The sequence below is a fragment of the Salvelinus fontinalis genome, chromosome 14, assembly GCF_029448725.1.
Source record: "Salvelinus fontinalis isolate EN_2023a chromosome 14, ASM2944872v1, whole genome shotgun sequence".
Taxonomy (NCBI): domain Eukaryota; kingdom Metazoa; phylum Chordata; class Actinopteri; order Salmoniformes; family Salmonidae; genus Salvelinus; species Salvelinus fontinalis.
Window position 1 is genome coordinate 38,828,462 of NC_074678.1, and position 23,952 is coordinate 38,852,413.

At 43.4% G+C, this 23,952-nt stretch overlaps 1 protein-coding gene across 7 annotated transcripts; it reads left to right on the forward strand.

Annotated features, from left to right (window-relative positions):
• Positions 1 to 536: 536 nt before the first annotated feature.
• On the forward strand, positions 537 to 19,033 carry tut4 (terminal uridylyl transferase 4). 7 transcript variants are annotated; one of them, XM_055861687.1, is made up of 29 exons: positions 537 to 896; positions 1,626 to 2,212; positions 2,393 to 2,541; positions 3,846 to 3,974; positions 4,288 to 4,465; positions 4,767 to 4,855; positions 7,115 to 7,166; positions 7,469 to 7,538; positions 7,799 to 7,925; positions 8,265 to 8,384; positions 8,563 to 8,748; positions 9,120 to 9,294; positions 10,034 to 10,605; positions 10,746 to 10,896; positions 11,109 to 11,195; positions 11,303 to 11,406; positions 11,520 to 11,577; positions 11,707 to 11,810; positions 11,985 to 12,188; positions 12,335 to 12,412; positions 12,581 to 12,758; positions 12,843 to 12,890; positions 13,203 to 13,285; positions 13,494 to 13,630; positions 13,856 to 14,016; positions 15,576 to 15,673; positions 15,884 to 16,484; positions 16,849 to 17,176; positions 18,472 to 19,033. In XM_055861687.1, exons 2-29 carry the CDS (start codon positions 1,717 to 1,719, stop codon positions 18,641 to 18,643), a joined length of 4,935 nt encoding a protein of 1,644 aa, XP_055717662.1. In that variant the 5' UTR covers positions 537 to 896; positions 1,626 to 1,716; the 3' UTR covers positions 18,644 to 19,033. The 7 variants fall into 7 exon arrangements, with proteins under 7 accessions (XP_055717662.1, XP_055717666.1, XP_055717664.1 ...); XM_055861691.1 differs by having other exon boundaries at positions 13,494 to 13,609; XM_055861689.1 differs by having other exon boundaries at positions 3,846 to 3,962.
• The last annotated feature ends 4,919 nt before the right edge of the window (positions 19,034 to 23,952 follow it).

Sequence of the window (23,952 nt, forward strand, 5' to 3'; positions counted from 1 at the left end):
TTCTCAACTAGCCTACCTGGTTAAATAAAGGTGAAATTTTTTTACAAATATTAGGACTATGATAATTGTGTCCCAGTTGATCTAACCTGCTGTCCCAGTTTACCAAATGTGAACAGAAAATATGGTTTTGGTTGTGTACACAAATGTGTGTGTCATGCCTCCTGCGAATATCATATCAACATGTGTGATTAGGAAACATCTTGAGCATTTCAGAAATGTATCAGGTGTTGTGCTAATATAATATATAATGGAAAAGCAAAACGTGTCTCCCTTCTGAATTCACCCTGCTTTTGTATTTTTGGGCTTTGGCTATTTTCTATCAATAAGACTTTCATGAATACAACCCACTGTAAATGGTTCAGGGACCCCATCCCTCCAAATACTTTTGTATTTTTGGCAATTTTCTATGAATTAAAATTTACTTTACATTAAAAATACTTCCTTAAAATGTCAATGGCTTTCATCCCATAATGGTTTCATGAATACAACCAGAGAGGAAGCGGCAGATATAGATATTCATGGCATGAGGTTGGCAGCATACCATGTGGATTTACTGGCGGTTGACAACAACCCTCATCGAATATTCAAAAAGTATTACAATAATGAGATGTATGCGCCAATCCAAAGAAAGATAGGCGGGAGGAAGACAGCCCGCGGTGCCGACTCCCATTGTTAGGGCGGAGAGACAAGTTTCTTGTCAGAATATACATATTCTTTGAGACACCTACATTCAGTAAAGGTACCCACAATGCCCTATGCAAGAATTAACATGGCGTCTATGGTGCTGTTTTGATCATACCGCAATGGTTTTGATCCGTGAATGAAAACAACAAAATACTGAGCAGGAAGATTAAGAGAAATTAGACGTATTTTAGAGCTAAAATCTGCATATTACAGTAAGGCATTGTATATTATTTTTCATGTTCTGGCGCTTTTGTCGTGTGTCAGTTTTATAGGGTCGGGTGGCTAGTCAAACACTTCGTCTATAGAAAGGCTTACCAGCCGCTGGCAGAGCTAGCGGATAGATGGCTAACTTGCTAGCTAGCAAGCTAGCCATTTATCAGTTACTTCGATATACGAGGTGGCTCGTTAGCTACCATTAGCAAATACAAACATTTGTCAGGTAGCTAGCAAGTCTGCTCTAGCTGCACAGTATTTATTTGTCTAGTTGTTATTTTAAATGTCACTTGCCCCGTTTGTTTGCATCTGCAGGGTGTCTCGCTACGCGAGAAGGCCCTTGCAGTATATTGTGGGTTGGTTTCGTTTCATAAGAAACACAAGTGCTTCAGCCTAGGTTTTTCTCAGCTAGCCACTCTCATCGTAATAATGTATATTTGCAATAATAAAATTAGCAAGTTTTATTACTACCCTTTATGCACTGGTCTAACTACTGTAACCCATATATGTTCATAACTAGGATGTACTTGTTTTGATCAGGCCTTTGGGGCTTCATTGCAAGCTAAATGTTTTGCCACTGGCAACTTTCTCAGTTCTTCCCAGCAGATGCAGAATTAGTAAAATATGTTATGTTTTGATAGTATTAGTTGTCTATGAATAGTTTAGGCTATTGTTCTTTTAAGATCAATGTAGGTAATGCCAAAAATGTATGACTTTCATCTCTTCAGATTTTCATTGGACTAGCTGCCTCCCCATTCTCAATACACAGTAGTAGTTAGTTTTCTTCAGCCCGGGTGAGGGAGAGGACTGGATCGAGGCATGGAGGAATCAAAAATCCCCCTAAAATTAATCAAGCCCTCTCACAATGAGGCCAGGGGAGCCATAGTTCCATCCTCCACCAGGTCCCTGAAAGAGGCTCCAGCGACTCAGAGAGAGGGGCCTGGCCCCAAGCCTGCCACTGCCTGCCGGAGCAAGGAGAACATCACCACAGCCAGGGAGGACCATAAGGACCAAGGCAGTAACCGTGGGACAGGCAGAGCCTCCACAGCCAGCCCTCAGGACCCAGGGAGAGGGAAGCCTCGCAGGCTGACTGGGAGGGCGAGCTCTGGGGAGAGGAGGAAGGGGAAGGTGGGACTGGGAGGCCAGCAGCAGGCTGGGCAGGGGGGTGACGCTAGGCCCATGGTGGCTACAGGCAGGAGCCCGGCTGGTGGAGGGAGAGACACAGGGTCAGGTACGGTGGCCACCTCATCCGACGAAGTCCTTACTGCACAGACCAAGACCCCCAAGATGGGGCCGTTGAAGGAGAAGTCACCTGGTGCGTTATTCTATACTTTAGCTACATAGCTGTTTACTGTTTGAGCCATTTGCTGCTACAATATGTCTGTGTTAGAGTCCTATTGCTGTATTTTTTTGTCATATAAACACTTCCTGATCATAACATTTGTTAATCTACATGCTGACTGTAAGTGAAGAGTTGGTTTGTCTGTGTTTGCAGGCGTGAAGGCCGGTGGTGTGTTGGAGACAGTGGAGGTGTCAGGGGTCAATGAGGAGGGTCATGGGAGGAACATGACCTCTGAGCAGAAGCTGGGTCTCAGACAGGCTGAGGATCGCCTCTACAGAGACTACATACACAGACTGGTCAAGGTGAGGCGAGAACAAAAGTTACTTCAGTTTGTTTATCAGTTGTCTGTATTTACAGTCCCTTCAGAAAGTATTTACACCCCTTAACTTGTTCCACATTTTGTTACAAATTGGGATTAAAATGGATTTAATAATCTTTTTTTTGTCAGTGATGTACACAAAATGCTCATGTAAAAGTGGAAGAAAATTTTTAACATTTTTAAAGATGAATAAATGCTAATAATCCCTGATTAGAAAAGTATTGAACCCCCTGAGACAATACATGTTGGAAACACCTTTGGCAGTGATTACAGCTGTGAGTCTTTCTGGGTAAGTCTCTAAGAGCTTCACACACCTGGATTGTTTAAACACTTCAAGCTCTGTCGAGTTGGTTGTTGATCATTGCTAGAAAGACATTTTACCCTTGCCATAGGTTTTCAAGCAGATGTAATTCAAAACTGTAACTAGGCCACTCAGGAACATTCACTGTCATCTTTTTGTAAGCTAAGCAACTCCAATATATTTGGCCTTGGGTTTTCAGTTATTATCCTGCTGAAAGGTGAATTTGTCTGCTGGTGTCTGTTGGAAAGCGGACTGACCCATGTTTTCCTCTAGGATTTTGCCTGTGCTTAGCTCTTCTATTTATTTTTATCCTAAAAAAAACTCCCTAGTCCTTGCAGGTGACAAGCATATCCATAACGTGATGCAGCCACCACCATGCTTGTAAATATAAAGAGTGATACTCGGTGATGTGTTGGATTTTCCCCCAACATAATGCTTTATATTCAGGACAAAAAGTTTGCAGTGTAACTTTAGTGCCATATTGCAAACAGGATGCATGTTTTGGAATATTTTTCTCATTCTTTTCATACTTATTGAGTCAAGACATTTCAGCTTTGAGTTTTTTATTCATTTGTAAACTGTTCTTTGAAAAAATCCACTTTGATTATTGTGGGATATTGTGTATAGAGCAGTGGCACAAAATCTCAATTTAATCCATTTTAAATTCAGATTATAACGCAACAAAATGTTGAAAAAGTCAAGGTGTGAATACTTCCCGAAGCCACTGTATTGTCTGTAACAGTTGACTGGTGTTTGTGGACACAGTTTTACATTTTAAGGCAACTTCTTAGGTCAGATGTCTTATCAACGGTTGTTCGTTGCTGAGAACCCTCCACCAGGAAAAACAATAACAATGTTAATAGTCAACAGTTCAACACATCGCTGAGGGGTTAAATAAATAAATAATTGGCATGTGTAGTGAGGGGCACTATCAGTGGCTGGTCTCTCACATATATAATTGGTTTCACTGCTTTCTGTCTCTACAGCCGTCTCCAGAGTACCCTAACTTCCAGTACCTATGCAAGCTATGTTCAATACACATAGAGAACGTACAGGGGGCACACAAACACATCAAGGAAAAGAGACACAAGAAGAACATCATGGTGAGAGAAAAAGTTAGCAAAATTTATTTATTTTGTCATAATTGTCATGTTCTCCAACAACTGATGTGTACTGTAACTTGAAAGAAAATCCTAGTCTGTTATTTCCATCTTTGTTATTTCAGAAGTGGAAATGGTTGAGGTGGAGCTTATTGGTGTATCTGTATACATTCTTACTATTTTGCTGCTTCCTAAGTCTACGTCGACCATTTTGTATCTCCCCCAAACTCCAAATTCTGTCAACATTCTCTCCAATCGATTAGACAGTGCCATTAGAGGGGATTTGGATTCACCCTGCCTTTGTCTCTCTCCCCTGTGTTGTTTTTAGGAGAAGCAGGAGGAGAACGAGCTGCGTGCGCTGCCTGCCCCCTCCCCAGCCCAGCTCAGAGCCGTGGACGCAGCCGTCCTTCAGGTCACCCAACAACATGGCATCTCTGACCAGGACTTCCTGATGAGAAAGGAAGTGGTCACCAGGATGGAGATCATCATCCAGCAGCACCTCTCAGGTAACCAAGTATTTCTATCCTCCTGTCTCCTTCCTGTCATCTAGACTGTTTACATCTGCCATGTCTAGATGGTTGAAAGTAGCTTATTGTACGTATAGGCGTACAGGAGTGGCAAAGGTTCCCAGGGTGGCAATAAACAAATAAAATGCAATAGTAGGGAAATGGTATGAATGAAATCCTGTTGAATCTATGGCATGAATAAAATACTGTTTACTGTATGGCATGAATAGATCCCTGGTTAATGTATGGTATCAATAGATCCCTGGTTAATTTATGTTTTTTGTTGGTGTGTTTTTTTCAGTTTGCGCCCTCCGCCTCTACGGCTCCTGTCTCACCCGATTTGCCTTCAAGACAAGTGACATCAACATTGACGTCACCTACCCCTCCACTGTAAGTCTTGTCTGTTAACTTTTTATGGGCATGTGGGACGGTAGCGCAAAATTCAAATGACAGAAATATAAATATTTAACATTCATGAAAATACAAGTATTATACATCAAAATAAAGCTTAACTTCTTGTTTATCCAGCCGCTGTGTCAGATTTCAAAAAGGCTTTATGGCGAAAGCACACCATGCAATTATCTGACGACAGCACCCCGCATACAAAAGCATGAAAAACATTTTTCAACCATGCAGGTGTGCCACGAAAGTCAGAAATAGCGATATAATAAATGCCTTACCTTTTGAAGCTCTTCTGTTGACACTCCAAAAGGTCCCAGTTACATCACAAATGGTCCTTTTGTTCGATAAAGTCCTTCTTTATATCCATAAAAACTCAGTTTAGCTGGCGTGCTTCATTCAATAATCCACCGGTTTCCCTCCTTCAAAATGTATACAAAATTAATCCCAAACGTTACCAATAAACTTATCCAAACAACATTTATAATCAAACCTCAGGCACCCTAATACGTAAATAAACAATACAATTTAAAATGGAGAATAGTATGTTCATTACCGGAGATAAATAAAAAGGAATGCGCTTTCATCCACGCGCAATGAAACACTACAGCCAAAATGGGAGCCACTTAGAAAAACTACAACTTCTAGCTAATTTTTCCAAAAACCAGCCTGAAACTCTTTCTAAAGACTGACATCATAATAAACAGTGGTAGGCTGATTTTTTTTTTTTTTTTTTTAGATGTTTTGTCCTCTGTGTTTTGCCTGTCATACCAGTTCTGTTATATTCACAGATATTATTTTAACTGTTTTAGAAACTTCAGAGTATTTTCTATCCAAATCTACCAATTATATGCATACCCTAGCTTCTGGGCCTGAGTAACAGGCAGTTTACTTTGGGCATGCTTTTCATCCGGACGTGAAAATACTGCCCCCTATCCAAGAGAGATTAACAACTCACTAATGCAAATTATAATTACGCAGTTGCCAGTTTATTTGCTACACCACCCTGTTCACGAAAATGGTTCGCTCCTACAGACAGTGAGTCACGTGGCCTTGGCTTGCTATATAAAGCAGGCAGACAGGCATCCAGTTACTGTTCGATTGAACGTTAGTGGGCAAAACAAGTGACGTTTGAGTGTGGTATGATCATCTGTGCCAGGCGAGCCGGTTCCAGTGTCTCAAACGTCCTCCTGGGCTTTTCACGCATGACAGTGTCTAGGGTTTACCGAGAATGGTGCGACAAACAAAAAACATCCGGTCAGTAGCAGTCTTGTGGGTGAAAACAGCTTGTTGATGACAGGTCAAAGGAGAATCATGCAGGGTAACAGTTGGGCCACAAATGGAGCAGAACGGCATCTCGGAATGCACAACTCGTCGGTCCTGGTCATGGATGGGCTATTGCAGCAGACGACCACACCGGATTCCACTCCTATCAGCTAAAAACAAAAAGAAGTGGCTCCAGGGGGCATGGAATCACCAATACTGGCCAATTGAGGAGTGGAGAAACAGTGCCTTGTCCGACGAATTCCGGTTCCTGAGTCAGGATTTGGCTAAATCAGCATGAGACCATGACCCCATCCTACCTGGTGTCAACGGTACAGGCTGGTGGCGGTGCTGTAATGGTGTGGGGAATGTTTTTTTTCCTGACACACGTTAGGTCCCTTGATACCAATTGAGCAACGATGCAATGGCCCTGAGAATTCAAGCTGTTCTGGAAGCAAAGGTGTGTCCGAACCAGTACTAGATGGGTGTACCTAATAGATTGGCCACAGTGTAAATGCGAAGTGTGCAGGTGTTAAATGCAATGTGGGTGCAAGTCAAATGATTGTAAGACCAGTGGTAATCAACGTAGGAAACAGGAAGGAGGTTATTCAAGACTATTGGGACACAGCCTTGATTTGCATTATCGCCTTATTGTCAGTCTGTATCAGATGATCTCTGATCGCTTTCACCTTGATTGTCTTGGATAAGATTTAACTGATTGGGTATATTTATCAGTTGGAGGGATCCAAGAACCTGTGAATGATTGGACTCCTAGACAGGACACTAAAACAGGACTCAAATTAACAGTGGACTGAATATTATTTGCCTCCACTCCTGTTAGGTCTTTGGGTTCTAGGCTGGGGTCACAGTAAAAGCACTTTGACTGCTGGTGATATATAAACTGCTTTATGAAGACATTTGATTGAATATGATACATGTTGGATGCCTTGACTCCTAATAATAAATGTAATGTTTTTGTCTCTCTAGATGACTCAACCAGATGTGCTGATACAAGTACTGGAAATCGTGAAGAACAGTGGTGTGTTAAACAGCCCTACACACACACACAGTGTTGAGAGAGACTGTAAATTCGGCATAAGAAGCTATATTGAGTTATTTGTTAGCTTGGAGAGCTCATATTAACCACCTCGAATGAAGGTTATGAGAAAATAAAATTAATAGAAATCCGAACTAATGCACAGTAGTTTTAATACAACCCCCTTTGGTAAATTAGATAGTTTAACGCCTGAAAAGGATTAATCAATGTAAATTGGGTAGCCAGCCAGGAGATAATTGTTGGGTTTGGGAGCAGTCAAAGAATGTTGGCCTTTCTTTTTCCAGCTCAATATTCTGAGGTTGAGTCTGACTTTCACGCCAAAGTTCCAGTAGTGTTTTGCAGAGATGTCAACAGGTCAGTGGAAGGTCAATTCTACTGTTTTCCATGAGCTCTACTGTTATCCATTTACAACCTACTTTTTTGAAATATCCTCTGAGTTAGTGGTTCCTGGGTGTATTTTTAATTCCTGGGTACAGCATAGCAAAAATTTTGCAACAAAATAAAAATTAGACTTCCTTATTGGACGTTACCTGCACCCATCTCTGCTTCAGTGCGTTTTCTTCTGTTTGGTGCCTAATGAATACAACCCTGATCAGTGTGTTGTATCTCCACAGTGGGTTGATGTGCAAGGTGAGTGCAGGTAACGATGTGGCCTGCCTCACCACCAACCACCTGGCTGCCCTAGCTAGACTGGAACCCAGACTGGTGCCTCTGGTCCTGGCCTTCCGCCTCTGGGCTAAGGTAAGGCTGGTCTGGGGAAAATAGTATTTTATGGATACCAGCATATGATATAAATAGCATCTGTCTAGTTGACGCTAGTGATTTTAGTGGAAATAGCAAATGTAACTAAATGTTTTGGCCTTTGATGACTAAACCTAAACCATACCGATGTTTTCTTCAGCATTTATGAGTAGAGTGGATTTCATTGTAAATTATATGGTTGCTTTACCTAGCTTAGCATACTGTCGCTTTAGTGGTTTTGATGACAACGACAGCCCCTGACCAGAGAAAATGTGTTCTTAATGACTTACCTGATTTAAATAAAGACTATGTCGTTTGTGTGCTTGTTTGTCCCTCTAGTTGTGCCATATTGACTGCCAGGCAGAAGGGGGAATCCCATCCTACTCCTTCTCCCTCATGGTCATCTTCTTCCTCCAACAACGCAGAGAGCCCATCCTTCCTGTCTACTTCGGCTACTGGGTAGGTGACACCACACAAAGGTTGAGATTTTATTAAAATAGTCACCACTATTGCTGCACACATTTGAACGGATTCATTTTCTTTCAGGTCATATTTTTTTTGCTTTTGTTTAAGATGTCTTTACTGTGTTTGTTGCTGTTTTTGTTAATGCTGTTTATAACTTTGTGGTTGATTTCAGATCGAAGGCTTTGATGTGAAGGCTGTGGATGAGTACCATCTGACGGGGATAGAGATGGATATATTTGTGGGGTGGGAGCACCGGCCCCCCAGTACAGAGGGACGGGGGGACGTCAGGGGGGAAGGAGGGAAGGCCAAGCCTGAGCAGAAAAAAACTGCTGTGAAGAACCAGCATACAGAGGGAATGGTGAGTACTCTAGACAAGGCTTTAATTTCCCTTTTCAAGGCTTTAATTTCCTTTTTCAATTAAAGTTTTTTTTATTCAAGAAATTATGACTGCACAATGTAATATGTTTATATTCTGCAGTGCTAAAAGCAGAGTTCTTCAAAGGACTGAGTGTATCCCCTTTTCTCAGAAGTGCTACAAAGCATTGTATTGGTGTGTTAGCTCGACTGATTACTCACCATATTTCTTATACCAGTCCATTTCCTTTTTGATCCATGCCACCTATGGCATTCAGAGTGCCTCTGTTCTTCTTTGTGGCTACTGTCCATGTAGTCTTGGGCTTAGTTCATATGTCCCATCTCACTCTGTGTTCTCGCTCTGCTCCCTCTCAGACGCGCCTGGCCCTGGACCTGGGAAAGGGGGTGTCCCTGGGCCAGCTGTGGCTGGAGCTGCTTCGGTTCTACACTCTGGAGTTCGCCCTGGAGGAACGCATCATCAGCATCCGCCTCAAAGAACTCCTCTCCAGAGAGATGAAGAACTGGCCCCGACGAAGGCTGGCCATCGAGGGTAAGACTACTGAACAGACAGGCTGGGGAGGGGGAGGGAGACGGACAACTGAACAGACAGGCGGGCCATCAAGGGTGAGGGAGAGTGACCACTGAATAGGGTATTCAGAGTTGAAACATTCAGAATGTTGCAGATAGAAATGTAATGAATAGAGCTGACATGATCACCCATAGAAATAAGAATGAATAGAACGGTCGTCCCCTTTCAAGTCAATTATGGCATAATGGGTGGACCGGCAACCATTGTGAGTGTACCCATAGGAGCAAAGCAGGAAGTGTACCTATCAATTTGTGCTGTGATTTGTTAATTCAACTCAAATGTCATTACAAAAAATACATACCATTGCATGAACCACATCCGTAACATAATTTGAATGAACATTCTACATTAACATGGAAATTATTGCATCACAATACCAGACAGCCATTGCGAGTGTACCCATGAGTTTACCAGTTAAATTGCCAGGGTTAGAGGTTATTTCTGTGACCCCTCCACACACAATTCTAAATGGCAGACAGTCATATTTGTTTTCTATATGACTAGCTCCCTTCGATTGTTACCACTTTTGTCCTTTCTACTTGTCTCCCTCAATGAGACTGCTGACTTACTAGGTGTGAATAACTTAAATTAATATGGTGGAAAGGTCAGAATCGACTTTTTCATGGCTAGTTATTTTAGTCAGTTTCTACACACCACTGCTCTACCGCCTTTAAAGTTATCCTCCTCCATTTCTTCTCAGATCCGTTTGCCCTGAAGAGGAATGTTGCCCGCAGCCTGAACAGTCAGATGGTCTTTGAGTACGTCCAGGAGCGCTTTCGTACTGCCTACAAATACTTTGCCTGCCCGCAGAGCAAGGACAGGAACACAGGAGAGCGCCAGAGAGGCAAGAAGACATGCAAACATGGCCACATGAAACCGGAGGAAGGAGACGGAAAGGGAGGAGAAGAGGTGGCTGAGAAGAGTGGAGGTGGAGAGCGCAATGGGAAGGAAGGGAACGGTCTGAGCTCTGAGACAGGACAGAAGGAGGATGATGAGGGTGAAAGTGATGAAGAGGATGGAGCAGAACGGGCATTAAACGCTGGCCTTATGGACTTGGTCCTCAGTGAGGGGGACAGTTCTACAGATGGGACTGGAACTGAGCCTGGCGCTACCCTGGAGCATTCCTCCGCCTCCCCCTCGCCCCAGAACGGTCTGCTGGACAGTGATGAAGAGGAGGAAGAGGAAGTTAAGCCTGTGTTTGAGATGCAGGGACATATTGCACCAGAAGACCTGCATTATATATTTGACAGGATGATCTTCACAGGAGGAAAGGTACCTGTACAAAATGCATTTTTTTATTGTTTTGAATTGGATAATGAAAATTCTAGACTTGCTTTGACAGAAGTTTAGTGTAAGTTCCAGAATTAAGTTCACAGGCTTTGCTTAATTATCTTTATTTATCTCCTCTGCAGCCTCCTACAGTCGTGTGCAGCATCTGTAAGAGAGATGGCCATCTGAAGGACGATTGTCCTGATGACTTCAAGAAGATCGAGCTCAAACCGCTGCCTCCCATGACCGATCGCTTCAGAGACATCCTGGATGGCCTTTGTAGACTCTGCTACCGTAAGTCATTTGATGCTTAACATCATTCTGCTGTCTTGGAAGGAGTTTGTTTGAGTGATTATGTCCAGATTTTGTCCAAGCGGATCTTCTATATTATGGAGCTAAGACGTGTCTTAAACACTACACTGGTAAAACCTGTGTATATATAGACTTCACATGCACAAATAGGAATACTCAAACACGCTAAATATACTTTTTCTGATTGTTTGTAGATGAGCTGTCCCCCTCTCTTGGAGAGCAGCAGAAGAGAGAGCAGGTCATGGGTAGTCTGGAGAGGTTTATACGAAAGGAATACAATGGTACGTACTGAATTGCATATGTAACAGCAGTTCACAAGAATATGGAACTTACTATTCTGTGTAGTACCACCTCAGTATTATAAAACATCTATGATATCATCCCACAGACAAGGCCCAGCTGTGTTTGTTTGGCTCCTCCAAGAACGGCTTTGGTTTCCGTGACAGTGACCTGGACATCTGCATGACCTTGGAGGGCCACGACACCGGAGAGGTACGTAGGCTCACTGTGATTAGTGTCCATTTTGAATGTGAAACTCATTCCCTCAGGTCTTTGTCTCCCCAGTTGTTCTGAGATGTATATTTGTCTACCCCTCTACTCAACAGAAGTTGAACTGCAAAGAGATCATCGAAGACCTAGCCAAGGTGCTAAAGAAACACGCAGGTAAAAGAGGTTCTTTCATAGCACATTACATTGACCCCTTTCAGGATGTGTGGTTTGACTACTTGTTATGAATGCAGACTGTCATATTTTGTGACTTGGTGATTGATGACCTGTGTTTTCCTCTGTCAGGTCTGAGGAACATCCTGCCTATTACAACAGCCAAAGTGCCTATTGTGAAGTTTGAACACAGACCGAGCGGACTGGAGGCAGACATCAGCCTCTACAATACGCTGGTGAGTAAACGGAGATCATTACTTAACGTTACAGATAGCCATAACAAGGACTGGTAAGGGACAGAGTACTATCATTGGGTAACATGTCCTTTGTAAGTCAAGCTAAGTTGATGTGTAATCAGTGATTGTGTACTATCCATCTGTATGGATTCATTGGCGTCGGTCCTCTTTCAGGCTCAACACAACACCAGAATGCTGGCTACCTACGCGGCTCTCGACCCTCGCGTGCAGTTCCTTGGATACACCATGAAGGTGTTTGCAAAGCGCTGTGACATAGGTGACGCATCCAGAGGAAGTCTGTCGTCCTATGCATACATCCTCATGGTGCTCTACTTCCTGCAGCAGAGACAGCCCCCCGTCATCCCTGTTCTACAAGAGGTACTGTTCACTTACCCTCTGCTAACCCTTGTTACAGGTACATCCTGTTATATCCAGTCAGTGTGGATGTAGCTGACACCAACAGAACCCACTCAAAGTCTTTGTAAAAGCTTTAGGAAATAACCCAATGTCGACCTGTTCCTTAGATCTTTGACGGACATACTGTACCACAGAGGATGGTGGATGGTTGGAATGCCTTCTTCTGTGATGACCTCGAGGAACTGGTGAGTTAAGTCATCAACGCAAGTGAATGTAGCAAATCCTACACACACCTGCCTCTCCTAAATGATGACCTTGAATACGTTTGTTGTTTTATTAACTAGTCATTGTAGTCTAAAGCATTCTATTAAAGAGTTCTGATAAAGCTCACTGTCCCTTGTCCTCCCTCATAGCGTCGTCATCTGCCAGAGCTGCAGCAAAACCGTGAGTCTGTGGGGGAGCTGTGGCTGGGCCTGCTCAGGTTCTACACCGAGGAGTTTGACTTTAAGGAGCATGTCATTAGCATCCGCCAGAGGAAACGACTCACCACCTTCGAGAAGCAATGGACCTCCAAGTGCATCGCTATTGAAGGTAGTGAAACTTTCCTTCTCACTCACATGGTTGTGATGATGAAAGGACCGATTGATCACTGAATACTTTTTGTTTGTTCCTTAGATCCCTTTGACTTGAATCACAATCTTGGTGCTGGAGTTTCTCGCAAAAGTAAGTGAACTATGTCTCCTAAGTAGGGTTGCAACATTTCAGGAACTTTCAATAAATTCCCTAGTTTTCCTGAAATCCCGGTTGGAGGTGCCCCGGAGTCAGGAGATGATGAGCAGGAAATCCGGAATACTCCATCCAGGATTTCTGGAAATCACAGAATTTATTGAGAGTTTTGCCACCCTACTCCTAAGTTATCCTCATCAGGCCAAGTATGTGTCATCTACCTCAGTACTTCAGTGATTATGGTCTGTGCTCCCTGTAGTAGTTCAGTGATCATGGTCCCCAACACACCCCTTCTCTGTCTCTCCTTAGTGACTAACTTCATCATGAAGGCCTTTATCAACGGCAGGAAGCTGTTTGGTACTCCCTTCTACCCCCAGCCTGGCTTGGAGGCGGTACGGCACACACTAGATACAGGGCTGTATTCAGAGTGCTGATATAGGATCATTTTTGCCTTTTTAAAATAATGAACAAGAGGGGGACCTGGTCCAAGATTCGCACTCTGAGACCCTTTGTAATTATGGGCACTGTTGATGTCAAATTATTCCATTTGTCTACAGAAGACCTGTTCTCATGTCTAACGTTGTTTCTTCTGTGGTGCAGTACTACTTCTTTGACTCCAAGGTGCTAACGGACGGGGAGCTGGCACCTAATGACAGGTGCTGTCGGGTCTGTGGCAAGATCGGACATTACATGAAGGACTGCCCCAAGAGACGCAGGTACACTGGGAGAGAACATCAGTGAGTTTCTTTCGGAACTAGTGTGTGTGACAGACCTGGGTTCAAATAATTCCAGGTGGAAGGGCTTTGCACTTTTGAAACTTTTTTTGCATTGGTTCTGTTGGAAGACGAGCACAGATACAGTATTTGAAATTATTTATAATAGTATTTGAACCTATGTCAAGTGGTTGCTGCATGTTTGAGTGAGCTAATCCTCTGCTTCTGTGTGCGTGTCTGTCTGAACAGGGGGATGAGGAAGAAGGAGAACGAGAAAGAGGAGGATGTGAAGGAGGGAGACGAACATGAGCCGCGGGAGCGTCGCTGTTTCCAGTGTGGTGACATGGGTCACGTACGAAGGGACTGCCAAGAGTACCGTCATCTTAGACAGAGAGCCGCAGGGGGACTAGGTACACACACACACACCTGAATTTGTCGAATAGAAACTCCTGTTTTCGTTGCCAAACCGTTTTCTGTTTGGAGTAAACTGTTTCCGTTGCAAAGGGTTTTGCAACTGTTTGCTACCGTCTTGGTCTAATAATTACACCTCTGGGGTGAATTCATTACATAAACAGTCTACTGTTTGAGAAGCAAACAGAGCAAAACAAGAGTTTCATTTGGACAATTTCAGGTAGGAATGTAACGATTCACCGATATGCATCGGTCCCCAATTCAAATGTTTAAGATAAGTGTATCGGTCTGCGAACCCTAAACCGATCCAAATGTAGCATGCATCGGTCAGATATAATTTAGGTTGTCATCTGTGCGCTGATTTACTGGAATAAAAGTAAGCTATCGGAGAGACAACTGGCTGTTGGCCTACCTGCTGAACAGGGCTTAAAATAGTTTATTTTGATTGTTCAGGTTCACCATCAGCAATATTTTTGGTAGTTTTGCTTCGATCAATCAGTGTATATGGTAATTTTTGGATATACAGGGTAAAGTTCATTATTTCATAACGAGGACAGCAATCACTTTTTAAAAATTTATATTTTTTTACCCTGTTCCGTGGTATCCAATTGGTAGTTAGTCTTGTCTCATCGCTGCAACTCCGTACGGACTCAGGAGAGGCGAAGGTCGAGAGCCGTGCGTCCTCCGAAACCCAACCAAGCCGCACTACTTCTTGACACAATGCCCACTTAACCGGAAGCCAGCCGTACCAATGTGTCGGAGGAAACACCGTACACCTGGCGACCGTGTCAGCGTGCATGCGCTCGGCCCGCTACAGGAGTCGTTAGTGCGCGATGGGACAAGGACATCCCTGCCGGCCAAACCCTCCCCTATCCTGGACGACGCTCGGCCAATTGTGCGCCGCCCCATGGGTTTCCTGGTCGCCGGCGGCTGCGTCAGCCTGGACTCGAACCCAGAATCTCTAGTGGCACAGCTAGCACTGCGATGCAGTGACTTAGACCACTGCTCCACTCGGGAGGCCAGCAATCACTTTTGCGAGTCGCACTGCATGGCCAAAACTAGAGACGACGAGAAGATCAATCTGTAAAAAACGGTCAAAACCATTTGATTTTGAGATGGGAGTGAAATCCAAAGTTTTGCTATATATTCACTGGCTATGTCATAGCTAATTTGTAAATTATAAATATTAAAAGCCCAAACACGAATCTGCAAAAAATAACAAGCTCAGACAGATCCAGCTCCAAGAGTCCCAGCTCATGAGCTCCATCAGCAGCAGATTTTAATTTAGAATGGAAAATGAATGTGTTTGTGCAACAAATGTTAGTGTATTGAATCGTATTGCATCGAACCGAATCGCATCGATTCGTTCTGTAATCAAACCGAATGGCACCGAATCGTTTCAAACTAAAACGTATCGTTCCTGTATCGTATAGGAGCCCATTAACAGTATGTAATTGTTGATTTAAAGCTCTGTTTTGTCATGACTACTACCTCCCAGCAGAGGACAGCAGTGGCTATTTGACTGAGTGATGTAATGGTTTGCTTCCGTTTCCTCCAGTTCCCCACATGGTGCAAGCCATGGTGAGCTCCCAGTCCATCCCCATCCCCCAGCCTCCACAGGATCGCCCCGGACGCACCAGACAACCCTCCGAATGTGTGAGTACAACTGGGCGTTGTCTCTCTCCCTTAGCCACCCTTATCATGTTCAAACATGCTGCAGCTAGCTTCTTTATCTATCAGTACAGACCTCTATGTATGGTGATGCCTTTTAATTGATTTCTCTCTTTCCCTTACTGTATTTTCCCTTCCTGTCTTTTCCACTACATCCTTACCCTGCTGTCCCCCCCCCCCCCCCCCCCCCCTCAGTCTGATTCCCACCAGACTCCGCCCTACTCCCCCCAGCCCAACCTGTTCTCCCAGGGTTCCAGCCAATCCTCCAGCTCCCCCCAATCCTCCTCCTCCAAGACCTCTGCTGGAGTGGGACCCCCTAAGCAGCCCCAACACCCCCAGGTTCCCCTCTCTCTCTTCGGCTTCCCTCCCTCCCACCCGGGCCAGTACCACCACTCTGCAGCTCTCACTGCTCTGGGACTGCTGCCGTCCCACCACAACCAGCACCAGTCACATCAGGGGCACCAGGTTCATCACCAACACCACCACCCCTCCAACTCCTGGCCCATCCACGGCCCCATCCTCCAGACTTCCAACGGCCCTGGAGGGCCCTCCCCGCCCGGCCTTAAATTCCCTCTGCACCAGGCCCCTGGGCCAGGGAACGGGAACACAGGGCCAGGGGGATCTTTGGGGGGTGGCAGCCTTAGCCCTATGAACCTAAACGACCCTAGCATCATCTTCGCCCAGCCGGCGGGGAGGCCCATGGGCCTGGGAGGAGGGCAGGGACGTGACAGGCACTGGCACAACCACCTGGCACAACAGGGGGCAATGGTGGCTAACGGCACTGTGGGCAAGTCAGGTACACACTGGGTGGCTCCGTCTCTGTCTGGGCTCTGCTAGTTGTGCCAGTGCACAACTCTGCTAGCTTTCTGTCTCTGCTAGTTGTTGGAACAGTCAGTCTTTGTTGGTTTGTCTGACTAACTGGTCAGATTCTGTCCTTGTCTTTAGCAGTAACTGTCTGTTTCCTTGTTAACGGTGCTGATTGTGTGGTCAGGTAAGAGACACCAGTGGTTTTGGGCTACACACTTAATTCACTGTGCATTTAAACTGGTGCTGGGACGAAAGGATGATATCAAATTATTGTGGTTGGCTGAGTAGTTTCTTGTTTAAATTTTCCAATTATGTTTTGTGGACCAAATTTAAAGACCTCCCTTTCCCTGTAGACCCAGGCTACAAGACCCAGTTTGGGGGGGTGAGCCAGCAGGGTTCTAGGACCTGGGAGCACAGCAACGCGGCCCACTACTCCCTGTCCCCGTCCTGGTCTTACCGCATGCCACATAACTTCATCCAGCAGGGCAACGGGGGCTACCCACAACCCGGCAAGCCCTTCATGTCCCAAGGTAAGAGGCTCTGCGATAGAGAGATACGGATTAGAGGTCTTCACCGTTTCAACAGACCTGAAATTCTGAGATCTGACTCGGGACCCAATTGGGTCCTGGCCCTAAAATCTGACTTCTGGGTCGGGTCTGACACAATTGCCACGGGTACCAGGTATGTGCAATTAAAATGTATTACCAATTGGTTCCGATTTGGACCTGTCTTCTGTTAATTAGTCGTGTCTACTGTTGATCGTGAAGATTGAGTCCTTTTTCATTGAAGTATAACGAAAGTTAGAGGCGAAAGAGTATAGTGAAAAGAAGTCGACAAGGGGAATGTCCTCAGGGACAAGTTGTGATATTGTAGTTGACAAAGATGAGAAGAATGTTGGCACAGCCAAATGGACTTTGTGCAATTCGCTATTCAGGTATGATGCAATTTTCTACCTTATTTATTTTCATTTATTGTCTAGTCCATTATTGTTTATCTATTACTATTGTAGGTCTATTTTAATTATCTAAACCAGTTCTTTAAATAGCCAATGCAAAAAGTGTTTAATTTTTTGTCAACGAAAACGTATCTATAATTTTGTGCTATGTATTTAGTTCTATAGGTTCTGTAAGTCTGTTGTAAAAGAAATAGCATTAACCTATTACTGTCATTTGTTGGGTAGGCCTGCGGTAGGCAGTCGCCTTTGTTGGTATTGAATTTATTGCGGCAATATAAGAACCTGTTCGTATTTTCCCGGGGAACAGTGACTTAACTTTATTAGGGTAATATCAAAAGTAAGCAACTTTTGTGATGGTTTGGTGTGGTATGCCTATTTCAGCACAACACCGGCATACCTATTGTTTTCTGTCGTTCTAGGGCTAGGCCTAAACTTGTCTCTTTAAAAAAAAAATAATAATATCATGACGTGAACGCCTAGGCCTATGCATTGCCCTGATGCATTTATCGCTCAAATCGCTGACAGCTGAACCGTGAGGTAAACAACTTTTGTATTAGCAAAGTATAGTCTATACGCTACACGTCGAAACACGACTAATAGTTTTTTAAATAATTTGTTAAAGGCAGTTTGACACGTAACTGTAGTTCATTTGGCCAACATCGCTTGTTTATTGATGGTGCTGGCAGCGCTCAATTGGATATTTTAAATTGCTTTCTTTAGAATCCGAACGGGTCTCTCGGAACCTGAACCAGCATTGGTCTGTTTGAATCAGTTTACCACTGTCCTTTTCGGAACGGGTCGGACTGTCCTCGAGTCCATTCAGAACGGGTGTCCGTTTAAAAAATACAATTAATTATTGCATATCTGGTGTGGTGGAAAAGCCACCTATCCACCGATCATTTAGAATAATTTGTAATAGTTAATTGATTGGTCTACTCAAAATAATTCTCCCCTTCGATCTTACAAAAATGCCCATACTGTAGTTAACTTTACTTCCTTCTTTGTCTTGGCCCCGCCCCAGGTTCTGTGGTGCACCCCAATCAGCATTTCCCGCTCCTCCCCCACGGACGACATCACGTCAACCTCAACTACATCCAGCAGAAGAAATGAATTGTGAACTCTGCTCCCATAGCATCTTCTTTCATTTAGGCGTCATGGTCCTCCACCCTGACAAAACAAAAACGATATCTTAACTTTGCATCTTCTGGTCACAATACTTTTTAAAATGAATTTTATCATTTTTGTACAGTTTTTACGTGTTTTGTCTCATTACATTGATTTGTGATACAAATGTAAAATATTTTAATACCCCCATTTCTGAAGGGGTCCAAAAAGTGTTTTTATTTTGTGTAAAGTAAGGAGGTAAAAATTGTCCTTTATTTTTTTTAGCTGTGTTCATACTTTGCTTGCTTAATAAGGATCAAAGCTTTGAATAGACATTTGTTCAAACAAAAAATAACATTTAACATGTCCACTCCTATCAGATAATTATGTAGTGCCAAAAAGATCTATAGTAATGGGGGGAAAAAAGAAGGAAAAAAAAGAAAAAAACAAAGCCATAAAAAATAAAGTTAAAGCAAACATTTTGTTTTTGGTGACATTATTTGTTGACTGCAGACAATTTCGGTCAGTTTCCTAGGCATCTTAAGTATATTCCTGTTCTAAAAGTATTTCCAATAGAGATTCTTAATCTTTTTTTCTTTTTTTTACACAATTACATGCCCTGATATAGCCTGGTCAGAACCGCAAACCATGGCCGCTCTAGATACAATTCAGTATAGTATCAATACACATCATTTATGATCGGTGAGTTTTATGATTTTACTCATGATATGAGTACAGATGTTTACAATCCAGCTTTAGTAATAATGGCCAGAACTGCAGTTGCTCTAGTACTAGAGTATGAGTTTATCAGCAGGACATGGACTCTATCGACTTTTATAGCAAAGTCACTGTACTATTATTATTCATATTTTTCGTTGATAGTAAACTTTACTTTGGTTCATGGATTTCTGTAATTACATAATGGTAGTGGTTGTGTCACAAGTGAACCTTTTCCTAGAAAAGCCCCTGCGGTGTATTACTCCGAACCAAACTGGCCTTAATGCCGGAGGGATCAGCTGAACTTTTCCAGTAAGGAACTCTTTTTGTTGCAAACGTTTTGCAACAGTTTCCTATGGTGTGCACTAATGAATACACCCCTGGCATGTGTTTTTCTCAATGTTCAATGGCAGGAGCTGTCACACCAGTCTAGCAGTATAAACAAGCTCTTGTAGTTTATATTTCTGCACTGATGGAAAAACACTCTGAACTGAGCTTGGGCTCTCCCTCCTTTGCTCAGCCCAGAGCTCTTGTATTGAAAGGAAGGCAGTAGAAGTAGTCTGTACAGTCAGCTAGGACTTCTCCTATTAGCCTCCTATTAACCACCTATATTTAACTGCCAATTTAGGGTGCGTTCCCTTCCGTACGTTTGTAGGGTTCCCTTGTTTGATTTAGCCTACCTTTTATTTATTTCCTCTGTAAACACTCACATTCTTGTGGGTGAGGGTCAAGTAATAGTGGATACAAATTATAATAAAAATGAATGGGGACATGTAGGCTTATTTAATCATTATAGAGCTTAAACTATTACTTTGAACTTGCATGGCACAAGACTTGGAACTTGAAATCACACAGTTCTATGATCAGTGTGGGCAATTAGGGTATTTTATTATAACACGTGTAATTTAGGCAGCAGCACCACCAAACATCTCCATACTGCCTAAATTAAACTTGCTATAGTGCTTATGTACTGCAATGCATACTTCGACTACATGCAGAAAACCCAATGTCAGTTTGAATGCACTATGGGATATGCAAAACACAAATGTTCAATTTACACTAGTATAATACTTCATTTATTTTAATTTTATTTCACCTTTTATTTAACCAGGTAGGCCAGTTGAGAACAAGTTCTTATTTACAACTGCGAACTTGCCAAGATAAAGCAATGCCGTGCGACATAAACAACAACACAGAGTTGCACATAAACAAACGTACAGTCAACGACACAATATAAAAATCTATGTACAGTGTGTGCGAATGTAGAAGATTAGGGAGGTAAGGCAATAAATAGGCCATAGAGGCGAAATAATGACAATTTAGCGTTAAAACTGGGGTGATGTGCAGATGATGATGTGCAAGTAGAGTTACTGGGGTGCAAGAGGATAAATAACAATATGAGGATGAGGTAGTTGAGTATGCTATTTACAGATCGGTTGTGTACAGTGATCGGGAAGTTGCTCTGACAGCTGATGCTTATAGTTAAAGAGGAATATATAAGACTCCACTTTTTTTGGGGTGATTTTTGCAATTCGTTCCAGTCATTGGCAGCAGAGAACTGGAATGAAAGGCGGCCAGAGGAAGTGTTGGCCGCATGAGTGAAGGAGGCTTTGTTGTGCAATAGGAAGCCGATTCTAGATTTAATTTTGGTTTGGAGATACGGTGAGTCTGGAAGGAGAGTTTACAGTCTAACCAGACACCTAGCATATGTGGACAACTACAAATGCCTAAGTCAGAACCGTCCACAGTAGTGATGCTAGTCAGGCGGGCGGGTGCGATAGAGAAAAGAGTCGGCCTGAGAATTGAACCCTGTGGCACCCCCATAGACTGCCATAGACTGCCTGTGGCACCCCCATAGACTGCCACACTGAACTCTATCTGAGAAATAGTTGGTGAACCAGGCGAGGCAGTCATTTGAGAAACCAAGGCTTTTGAGTCTGCTGATAAAAATGCGGTGATTGACAGAGTCTCGGAAACCAGATTGCATAGTGGAGAAGGTACGGTGGGATTTGAAATGGTCGTGATCTGTTTGTTAACTTGGCTTTTGAAGATTATAGAAAGGCAGGATGGATGTAGGTCTATAACAGTTTGGGTCTAGAGTGTCTCCCTCTTTGAAGAGGAGGATGACCGCGGCAACTTTCCAATCTTTGTGTATCTCAGACAATACGAGAGGTTGAACAGGCTAGTAATAGGGGTTGCAACAATTTTGGTGGATAATTTTAGAAAGGGAGGGCCCAGATTGTCTAGCCCAGCTGATTTCTAGTGATCCAGATTTTGCAGCTCTTTCAGAACATCAGCTGTCTGGATTTGGGTGAAGGAGAAGCGGGGTGAGGGCTTGGGCAAGTTGCTGCAGGGGGTGCTGAGCTGTTGGTAGGGGTAGTCAGGTGGAAAGCATGGCCAGCCGTAGAAAATTGCTTATTGAAATTCTCAATTATAGTGGATTTATCGGTGGTGACAATGTTTCCTAGCCTCAGTGCAGTGGGCAGCTGGAAGGAGGTGCTCTTATTCTCCATCAACTTTAGTGTCCCAGAACATTTTGGATTTTGTGCTACAGGATGCAAATTTCTGTTTGAAAAAGCTAGCCTTTGCTTTCCTAACTGCCTGTGTATATTGGTTCCTAACTTCCCTGAAAAGTTGCATATCGCGGGGGCTATTCGATGCTAGTGCAGTACGCCACAGGATGATTTTGTTCTGGTCAAAGGCAGTCAGGTCTGGAGTGAACCAAGGGTTATATCTGTTCCTGATTCTATTTTTTTTTGACTGGGCCATGCTTATTTAAGATGGCGAGGAAAGCATTTTTTTAAAGAATAACCAGGCATTCTCTACTGACTGGAATGAGGTCAATATCCTTCCAGGATACACGGGCCAGGTCGATTAGAAAGACCTGCTCGCTGAAGTGTTTTAGGGAGCGTTTGACAGCAATGAGGGGTGGTTGTTTGACCGCAGACCCATTACGGACGCAGGCAATGAGGCAGTGATCGCTGAGATTCTGGTTGAAGACAGCAGAGGTGTATTTGGAGGGCAGGTTGGTTAGGATGATATCTATGAGGGTACCCTTGTTTACGGATTTGGGGTTGTACTTAGTGGGTTCATTGATAACTTGTGTGAGATTGAGGGCATCACGCTTAGATTGTAGGATGGCCGGGGTGTTAAGCTTGTCCCAGTTTAGGTCACCTAACAGCACAAGCTCTGAAGATAGATGGGGGGCAATCAATTCACATATGGTCTCCAGGGCACAGCTGGGGGCAGAAGGTGGTCTATAGCAAGCGGCAACGGTGAGAGACTTGTTTCTGGAAAGGTGGATTTTTTTAAAAGTAGAAGCTCAAATTGTTTGGGCACAGACCTGGATAGTAAGACAGAACTCTGCAGGCTATCTCTGCAGTAGATTGCAACACCGCACCCTTTGGCAGTTCTATCTTGTAGGAACATTTTATAGTTGGGGATAGAAATTTCAGGGTTTTTGGTGGCCTTCCTAAGACAGGATTCAGACACGGCTAGGATATCCGGGTTTGCAGAGTGTGCTAAGCAGTGAATAAAACAAACTGAGGGACGAGGCTTCTAATGTTAACATGCATGAAACCAAGGCTTTTACGGTTACAGAAGTCAACAAATGAAGTTACAGATCACAGGGCCTGTTGTCCGGGCCGACTCTTTTCTCTGTATACATCAATGATGTCGCTCTTGCTGCTGGTGATTCTCTGATCCACCTCTATGCAGACGACACCATTCTCTATACATTTGGCCCTTTGGACACTGTGTTAACTAACCTCCAGACAAGCTTCAATGCCATACAACACTCCTTCCGTGGCCTTCAACTGCTCTTAAATGCAAGTAAAACTAAATGCATGCTCTTCAACCGATCGCTGCCCGCCAGCCCATTATCACTACTCTGGATGGTTCTGACTTTGAATATGTGGACAACTACAAATACCTAGGTGTCTGGTTACTGTAAACTCTCCTTCCAGACTCTCATTAACTTCTCTAGGATAGGGGGCAGCATTTCCACGTTTGGATGAAAAGCATACCCAAATTCAACTGCCAGCTACTCATCCCCAAAAGATAAGATATGCATATTGTTAGTGGATTTGGATAGAAAACACTCTGAAGTTTCTAAAACTGTTTGAATCATGTCTGTGAGTATAACAGAACTTATTTAGCAGGCGAAACCCCGAGGACAAACCATTCGATATATTTTTTTTTTGAGGTCACTCTTTTCAATGAGTTTTCATTGGGAAACCAGATTTCTAAGGGACCTGCTTGCAGTTCCTACCGCTTCCACTGGATGTCAACAGTCTTGAGAAATTGGTTGAGGTTCTTCCTTTGTGTAATGAAGAAGTACGGCCATCTTGAACAAGAGTCACTTGAAGTGTCCTGTTAGATAGAAGCGCGTGACCAGAAACCTAGCTATAGTTGGTTTTAATCCTGTATTGAACACAGCTCATCCCGTCTTCAATTCTATCGATTATTAACGTTAAAAAATACCTAAAGTTGTATTGCAAAAGTAGTTTGACATTTTATGGCAAAGTTTACAGGTAACCTTTGAGATATTTTGTAGTCACGTTTGAGGATGTTGGAACCGGTGTTTTTCTGGATCAAACGCGCCAAATAAATGGACATTTTGGATATATATCGACGGAAATAATCGAACAAAAGGACCATTTGTGATGTTTATGGGACATAT